The sequence below is a fragment of the Peromyscus leucopus genome, chromosome 10 (genome assembly GCF_004664715.2).
Source record: "Peromyscus leucopus breed LL Stock chromosome 10, UCI_PerLeu_2.1, whole genome shotgun sequence".
Lineage (NCBI taxonomy): Eukaryota > Metazoa > Chordata > Mammalia > Rodentia > Cricetidae > Peromyscus > Peromyscus leucopus.
In genome coordinates this window covers 17,978,705-17,988,008 of record NC_051071.1, presented here as the reverse complement: position 1 = coordinate 17,988,008, position 9,304 = coordinate 17,978,705, and the positions used below count along the sequence as shown (strand labels likewise).

The 9,304-nt window shown below is 40.4% G+C and overlaps 1 protein-coding gene and 1 pseudogene across 1 annotated transcript in view; both read right to left on the bottom strand.

Annotated features, from left to right (window-relative positions):
* Nucleotides 1–9,304, bottom strand: part of Plek (pleckstrin) — a 35,604-nt gene continuing 26,300 nt past the window's right edge. The window contains exons 8-9 of the mRNA XM_028887418.2: nucleotides 2,800–2,869; nucleotides 1–516 (exon numbers count right to left, since the gene is read on the bottom strand). Of these exons, the coding sequence (XP_028743251.1) occupies nucleotides 380–516; nucleotides 2,800–2,869 (207 nt within the window). The 3' untranslated portion in view covers nucleotides 1–379. The remainder of the gene's footprint in view (nucleotides 517–2,799; nucleotides 2,870–9,304) is intronic.
* LOC114705534 lies at nucleotides 2,876–9,184 on the bottom strand (annotated as a pseudogene).

Below are 9,304 nucleotides of genomic sequence, written 5' to 3'. Positions count from 1 at the left end.
TGGGTATTATAATCACAGGACATTATGTATTTATTTGCTATTTGGCTTTTTTTTTTTTTCAACTAGCAAGGACCTCAGAGATATCCTTCATTTTCCATGCCTTCATTTTCCACAAGAGGCCCCAAGGCCTGGAAAGCCTGTGTCACCTCCTCTCATAGTTCGTTATATGGCTTGTGAGACAGACGGGGTAGAGAGACTAGAGTGAGTGCACGGTGCAGGCAACATCATGTGGCACACGGTTAGTTACGTGGAGACAAACACTTCTCACTCCTACTTTTTTTCTGGTTGAACTGTCACGGGCATGGACAAGTCATGGACTGAGCTTATTTATCCACACGAGTGCTTCCCTCAGGAGGGGATGATGACTGGAACATTGTCCCTACTTCCCAGTCCGTGAAGCCACTTGGATAGCTTTGATCCACTCAGTACGCTCCTTGGGAGTGGCCGCCTGCAAGTAATAATGAACTTCGTCTGCTGTGATGATCTCAAACAGGTTCTCATCGTCGCTCTTCTTGCCTGATGAGAGAGAAAGCACAATAACATGTGGGTGCCAGAAACTCACCAGCCTACATCCTTCTTCAAGTCATGAAATGTTCCTCAGTGTCCTAAGAAAAGTCTGCATTCGTATTCATTACCTAAGGATACATTCAATATTTGTAAAGACAGCTATGTAGTATGATCATTAAGAAAGACATAAAATACTCAAGGAGAAACATTTTCTTTCATAATGTGTAAGGAAGCTAAATTTCTTGCCTTTGCACACCGATAATATCTATTGAGTACCTTTGTTCTGCTCATAATATAAGCTAAGAGCTAATCTCAGTATATATTATATTAAAATGTACATATATTTATATCCACAACCATATACATATAATGAACCCAAGCCAGATCTAACACTTGTCTTGTAAATATAGTATAAACTAAGAGCTAACTCTGAGCTCCTTATGAAAAATGAAAAGGCAAATAAACCCAAAATGTGAAGATGAAGCCAGAGTGATCACATGGTGTGCTCCCTTTTAAATGGCATGTCTTCATTTGAGGCAAGATAAATTATCAAGATGTGAGTATCAAGACAGATAAGCACACATCAAATGAATTATTGTGTGTGGTGCCTGTTGAAATTTGATAATTGTTACATACTTTTCTCTATAATTTTGTGTTCAAAAATATGTTTTTTTTAGTAACAACACAGAAAAAAACAGTCTGATAAATGACAGGGGAAAAAAGAAAGAAAACAGGATTTGGGTTGTGAAAAGTGCATCTCCAGAGACTCTGTGTGTCCTCTGCAGCTGACAAGGCAGTGAAGCCAAGTGGTTAACCCATGTGTCAATCATAGGCATGCGAGTACAAAGGAATAGAAACCATGTGGTGCAGCCCCTTATTGTCAGAGCAGGAACTGAGATCCTTCAGGGTGGCATGCTCACAGTGTACTGTGTGGCAGACTGATGTTGCATAAACTGGACATGCAGGACCCATAGGAAGGTGACCATCCAACTTTGCAAGGCAAGATGGTCCTTCAGGTTCCTGCCTCACAGAAGAAACTGCTAGACATTCTATCGGACACAGAGAGAAGTGACTGAGAGATTCTAGGCTCATGGGCTGAATATGGATGCCCCAACATTGCAGAGGAACTTGGGGTGACTGTCCAGGCAGGCAGCTGTTTCTGTCATTCTAGATTTTTGGAAGTTGCTTACAATGTTCTTCCTGTTTACTTGGGTAATATTATATCCTTCTGGGGTCTTTGATGTAGTTGAAGACTAGATAGTTACAATTATAGTTTTCCTCAGTCATGGTAAAAGATAAATTAGATATGAAACTTTAGACTCACAAATATAGGATAGATGATAGACCATTTTCTTTAATTTTGCCAAATACAAATAGACTAGATATTTTAACTGTAATTCTTGCTTGCTAACTGTTCTATTATATATAATTTTACTATGTTAAAGTTAAATCTTCCTTTTTGATTAGACAGAAAAAGGGGAAGTACTGTGGAATATCATTCTGTATGCTGTGAATGTGTGTTGCTCTGATTGGTTGATAAATAAAATGCTGACTGGCCAGTAGCCAGGCAGGAAGTATAGGCAGGATAAGCAGACAAGGAGAATTCTGGGCAGAGGAAAGCTGAGTTGGGAGTCACCAGCTAGACACAGAGGAAGCAAGATGACAAGGCAGAACTGAAAAAAGGTACCAAGCCACATGGCTAAACATAGATAAGAATTATAGATTAATTTAAGTGTAAGAGCCAGTCAATAATAAGTCTGAGCTGATGACCAAGCAGTTATAATTAATATAAGCCTCTGTGTGTTTACTTGGGGGACACGAGTAGGCAAGATTTGTCCCAACCACCAGCCGGCCAGGACACATGAAAACTTCCAACTACAGACTGAGATGCACAGACCTAGCAAACTGTACCCAGGTATTCTTCCCACTAAGCATTTTGCCTCAATTATAGTTACTCTGCTTATTGCAGAACATTTCCCTATATGGATAAGTACATGATCTCCTTTAAGGAAACCTGCAGCATCAGGAGATGTTGCCATCCAGCTCTTCATGGAAGCCAGGTTGGAGGTGATGGATTTTTCTAGCATTGTTCAGTGACACACTCAAGTCATCCCCATTTCCAAAGGGGTTCTGAAAGGCAGGCCAGCTCTTTGGAAGGAATGACACTCCCCCTGAAGTTTTCGGACAGTAATTTTATACAGGCTTGTGCCTCGTGACCGATTGATTAACTCAATATGCACAGGTGTAGAGTAGCAGTAGACACATTTCCCTCCCACAGAAATTCATTCATACCATCAGGATTGCTCTCCACTGATGTCACCACACAGCCTCTCAGGTGAACTGCTCCCAGGGGATCTTCACCCTAGAAGAGAGAAGGGCAGCTGTGTTTCCACTGTACAAAGTGTTGACTTGCCTCATCCTCTTGCGGCAGACACACAGGCTCAGTCAGGTACATGTCAGGAAGAGCAGAGAGAGATGAAAGAAAATCCTTTTCAGAATGTCTACCCTCCCTTACAAGCTGCATGAGAAGATGCAAACCAATTTGGAACTCAGATCTGGAGGAAAAGGGTCAGGGAGGTGGAGATGCTCAGGGTATTATGTCCCTCTGAAGAACTGCCTGCTCTCGTCTTTGACATAGCATTTTAGCGCTCACAGGACTAAGTCAAAGAACACCGAGTGTGAGCAGAGCAAGCCCTCAATCCCGACAGCTGACACGAGCTTCTCTTTACTTCCAAGTCAGATCTTTCTGTTGAGGAAAATGTTTCTTCTTTGCTGGACCTAGAGTGATTGTCCAATTGTCCTGGAAGATGAATTATCTTTTCTTGTATATTAGACCATGAGCACAGTATTGGACAAAATGTGTTGCTACAAAAATATCAAATATTACTTTGGAGTAATATGGTGGACTAAAAGCTGCTTTCTTGCAACCTAGTAAAGGGGAAAATCAGAATAAGAAGAAAATAGACCTTACTCTGACAGCAAAGGGGAGGGAGAGCTTTGAAAATTCACAGCAGTTATGACAGAACAAGTAAAGAGGGAAGAGGAAAGTATAGGAGACGCAAGTGGGTGAGGTGAAATCCAAGCCTTACTCAAGGGCCAAAGAGATGGCTCAGCCGCTAGGAGGGCTTTCTGCACTTGTATGAGAACCAAGGTTTTGATCTCAGCACAAATACAACACCTACATATGTTCCACACACACCTAGAATGCAAGCCCTTAGAGACAGAAGGATTGCTAAGGCTTGTTAGCTTCCAGCCTAGGCAGAAAACCACAACAAAACTGAATTCTAGTTTCAGGGAGAGAACTCATCTCAAAGAAATAGATGGAAGAGTGATAGAGGAACATCTGACATCTATCCTCTGGTCTCGACACACATGTTTACAGTCATGTACACCTGTACACATATATGTCTATAGAGTGCACATGCATACACACACACACACACACACACGCACGCACGCACGCACGCACGCACGCACAAGCCTTGTCCAAAACTACTTTGTTTTCTCTGATGTGGGCAGTAATACCCTCTACTGTAGACTGCTCAGCAAGAAAATCCCCTAGTACAACCAACATGTAAGCCAAGAAATGCACAGATCATAGCACAGAAACACAAGAAACAAAGCAGTATGACTCCTCCAAGAGACCATAATAACTCCTCACCGACTGAATTCAGAGATGCTGAAGTAGGTTCAACGTTGGATGAAGACTTACTAGTGAGATGATTAATGACCTCAGATAGTTTACACACAAGCAGGTGAATTCAAGGTAAGACTGGGAGGAAATTCAATGACATAGAGGAAACAGGAGAAAAATGGAAAACCAACAATGCGGATTGAAGAGTGACAAAGGAGGATGCTGAGAAACAACAACAAAAGCCAGAGATGTTGAAAATGAAAATCCAATCAACTAAATGAAAATTAGAGCACCAAGTACCACCAATGGGTTTGACCAAGAAAATAAAATATGTCAAGAATCGGGGAGAAGTTTTGGGACTGTGACATCCAAACATCAATTAATATAAATAAATAAACAAACAAACAGAACACAGTGCCCGAGAACTCCAGGATACAGTCATCAGACCAATCCAAAGAATCCAAGGAGCAGAGGGGGATGTGATAGAAACTGAAGATAGATTATTTATCTGATGAAATCACAGCAGAAAGTCGCACAAACCTAGAGAAAGGAAAAAGCATACAAACACAATAGGCACTGATTAATGATTAAAAATTGACATGCCCAGAGAAGAAACTTGCCACAACATGTTATAGTCACAATAGTAACAAAACAGAGCAAAGAAACAGTATTAAAAACTGGAAGGGAGGTGCAGTGGGGTGTGGAGTCCTGTGGGAATGTTGGCGAGTGGAATAGCTGGGCCACATGGTGGTTCCCTTTTTAATTATTTGAGAAAACTCCATGCTGATTTCCATGGTGGCTGGACTAGTTTGTACTCCCATCATCCTTGAATTGAAGTTCCTTTCCTCTAGAGCCACTCTGAGTGGAGTGAGGTGGTGTCTTAAAGAAGTTTTATGACAAGGGCTGTTGAACACTTTTTAAACATATTTATTGGCCATTTGTAATTATTCTTTTGAAAATTATCTGTGCATTCTTTAACTTCTTTGTTGATTGGTAGGTTGTTTTTTTCACATTTAATTTTGTTTTCAGTTCTTTGAAAATTCTGGATTTTATCCCATATCTGAAGTACAGTTAGTAAATACTTCATTCTGTTCCACTGGCCATCTGTTTGCTTTGCTCATAAGTTGCTTTTGCTGTGTAGAGATTTTTTTTTATTTTAATTTCATCCCATCTGATGATTCTTGGATCTAGCTCATGTGCTATTGGAGATTTCTCAGAAAGCCATACCTACACCTGTACCTTGATGTACATTTCCTCTTTTCCATGATTAGTTTCAGTGTTTAATTAAATACAGTTAATTTTCTCACACAGGATGAAAGATGGTTCTAATTCCATTCTTCTGCACATGAATAGCCAGTTTTTTTCCAGCACCATTTGTTGAATAACCTACTCTTTTCTATGGCATGTTTCTTGTTCCTTTGTCAAAATTCAGGTGGCTGTAGCCTTATTGGTTTATTTCTGAGTCCTCTTGGGCATTCCGTTGGTCTGAATGTCTATTTTATGCCCATATCTGGCTGTCTTTCTGATTACAGCTCTGTTGCATAATTTGAGAGGAGGTGTGATGATACCTCCAGGCATGTTCTTTCTCCCTAGGACTACTTTGGCTATTTGTGGTCTTTTGTGATTCCATATGAATCCTTGGATTACTTTTTCTAGCTCTATGATAAATGACATCGGTGTTTTGATAGGACCTTCATGGAGTCCATAGTTTACTTTTGGTAGTATAGCCATTTTCATACATGAATCCTGCCAATACATGCGTGAGAGGGTATAAATGAGGATAAAATTAGGCCAGGCTTGTGGGCAGAGAGAATAAGTAGGAGGAGAAATCTAGGCTCGAGAAGAGAAGAAGAAAGGAGATAACAGGGAGAAAGAGATGGAGACTTCCTGGATTAACCAGCAAAGCAGTTAATAGACAGGCAGGAAGAAGCAGGAAAAGTTGGACACACAGAAAGAAAAGGTATAAAGTTTAAGATACACATAGATGAAGAGAAACAGGTTAAGTTATAAGAGCTACCAAGAAACAAGCGTAACAGGTGGCTGAGCATTCATACCTAATAAGAAGTCTTTGTGTCATGATTTGGCAGCTGATTAGTGGCCTAAAAGAAAAAGCCTGGTACAGAGGAAGAAAGACATTCTCACCAGAGAGCACAGGAAAGAATAAACACCACGCGATGAATAGAGAAAGAAAATCCCGGAAAGGATTCATCATGTCCAACACAGTCAGCCAACAAGTCCCTAATTACTAAGGATGAAAGAAAATAACCAATAATGTTGTGACCAACGAGAAAAAAGTTACAGGAGTGGGTAAACACCTCTCAAGAATAAATTTAATTGTAAGTGGCCTCAACTCACCTTTAGAGACAGACTGTCTGGCTCTATTAACAAATAAGATTCACCTATCTATTGTCCCAAGAAACACACATCACTAGCAAAGGCACTGACAGGCTCAAACTCAAAGGATTGATTCAATCAGTCAAGTGAATGGCAGCCCAGAATAAGCTGTTGTAGTTACTATGGGATTTGACAAAGAATCCAAGCCAAATTTAGTTAGAAGAAATAGCATATTATTAAGAGAAAATTCATCAAGAATATGTAATAACTATAAATATATGTTTCCAATCGTGGGGCTCCCAATTTTGTAAAGCAAACATGAATGGTGAATAAAGGTTAATCATGGTGAGTGACTTAAGTGCTCCTCCCTTGTCTGTAGAGATGCCATACAAACTAGGAGGAAATTCAGACTTAAACTTAGCTCACATGGTCTTAACAACACACGCAGAGCATTTGATCCACAGACAGAGAAGATGCATCTTCTTACAGCCCATCAAGTGCTCTTAAACATGTCCGTCAGGGAACCTGAATAGGGTTTTACCAGACAGGTTGCCTCATTACCCTTCCATTACTCTGCTCTGTTCCCAACTGTCCTTTAAAGGCTTGTTTGCCCCAACAGCAGAATACTGGATGGTAAATTTGAGCAAACGCTGACACAGATTTGTGTTTTCCAGGATTTTTCAAAGCACAAATCAGAGCTCTGTGACTTTCTCTGGAATAACCAAAAATAGAAAACTTGATGTCCTTTGGGGTCCACTGGAAAACTGGCATAGGTTGGGGACAGATCCTCTGTTATTTAAGAGTACATTCTGTAATTAGTTTTCCAGGACCTTCAAGTGGCATTCATGTGAAGCCCAGCTTCAGTGCCGCGGTTTCAGCTGTTATCTTCTCCTTTGAAATTCCTGGCTGGAATCTGGGGCAATAGCAACATGGCATTGGTGATATCTAGATATCCTTTGAGAAGAATGTCCATCCTGTACAGGTTAGACCAGACAGCCAATACAGTGAAGACTCTTTCCATTCTCTGCCTTTGGTAGTAGGTAGACAGCTCGATACTGTCTTGATCAAAAGCTTTCTTTGGTCCTCCAGAGTGCCTGATGCTGGAAATCTGTCTCCAGTGCTATCCTCCTCCTGTTCAGTTAATATTTCCTTTTGTCTGTGTGCCAACACACAGATGATCCAGTCTTACCTCAGGCAGCAACAGTAGCAAGGAGACCAGACACACCAGAAGGTAAAGGTCCCAACAACATTCTTCAGAAAATTAGGGGGGAAACCCTAAAATTCACATGGAAATACAAAAATACTGAAAATCCTAAACAATTCTATATAGAAACAACAATGATGTAGTCATCAAGTTCTCTAACTGGACTTGAGCTGTAATGACCAAGATGGGATTAGCTCAAATAATGGATACACAGAGAACCAAGAATCTCTTAAACACTTTTAAACAAAGGTGCCAAAAGCACACATTTGAAAAAAGATGGCGTTTTCAACAAACAGTGCTCAAAAAAAAAAAAAAACTGAAACTAAATTCAAAGCTCTTACTCTGCACAAAATCAACTCAGAATGGATAAAAGATCTTAACGTAAATTCTGAAACAGCATAGGGGAACCATTTCAAGATGTTGCTTAGGAATATGACTCCGGGAAAGGATTCCAACAGCACAGAAAAATAACACGAACTGACAAACGGAATGCAGGAAATGGAAAACCTTCTCCACATCAGAGAACTAAAATCAGCAGAGTGAAGAGACAGCCTGCAGAACGGAAGAAACTCTTTGCCAGCTCTACACCAAACATATTAATATCTGAAACAGATGAAGAACCCCTAAATAAAATACCAAGGAAAACAAATCATCAACTTAAAAATCAGGCTAGTGAAATAAGTAGACAGTTCTCAAAAGAAGAAATACAAGCAGTAATTAAAGTAGTTGAAAAAATGTTCAGTGTCGTTGACCATCAGAGAAAGGCAAATCAAAGTCATATTGAGACTCTATTTCACCCCAGCCAGAATGGCTGTCATTAAAAAAAAATAGTAACTATTGGCAAGGATAGGGAAGAAAATGAACTTACACATTCTTAGTGGGTCTGTAAACTGAGGCAGCCACTGCTTAAACCAATGTAGAGGGTCTACAGAAACCAGAAAACACACTCTAATTCAACCTGGAAGTTGGATTAGATGGATGGGTAATTAAAATGTGTCACATATACAGCCATAAAAAATAACAAAAAAATTGACATTTGTAGGAAAATGGATGGAACTATAGAACATTTTGTTAAAGCAAGATTATCCAGACTCAGAAAGATAAATAGTCCTCATGTTCTCTCCTATGAAGAAATTAGAAAGCAGAATGGGGACTGCAAATGAGGGGGAAGAGATACAAGGGAAGGAAGGGGAGGGGGTGTGATGGACGGTACATGCCATGGAAGCAGAGGACTGTTCAAAGGAAGGAAGGATCACATGGGTGTGAAAACAAGGGAGAAGAGAGGACAGTGGGGTAGAAGAAAGTCAAGAAAGTAGGCAGAAACAGGTGTGAAAACTTCACAGTGAAACTCATATGTGAGTGCAGGGAGAAATTAAGGTAATAACATATATCTCAAATGGGACAAAAAAAAAGCTATACTGAGTTAACCAAATACATACAATACCCTGATACTTTCTCCCCCTGCTGAGTTCTTGCTGGTCTAAGAGGCACAAGAACTCAGACATTGCGGTGGGAGGTGGCAGAACAGTTTAACAGAGAGCAGGAAGGGACGAAGGATGAGAGTGAAAACGGAAGGCATCAAAACAGAGGGGGCGTGGCCCCAGCTCATCACCACTGCAAAGCTT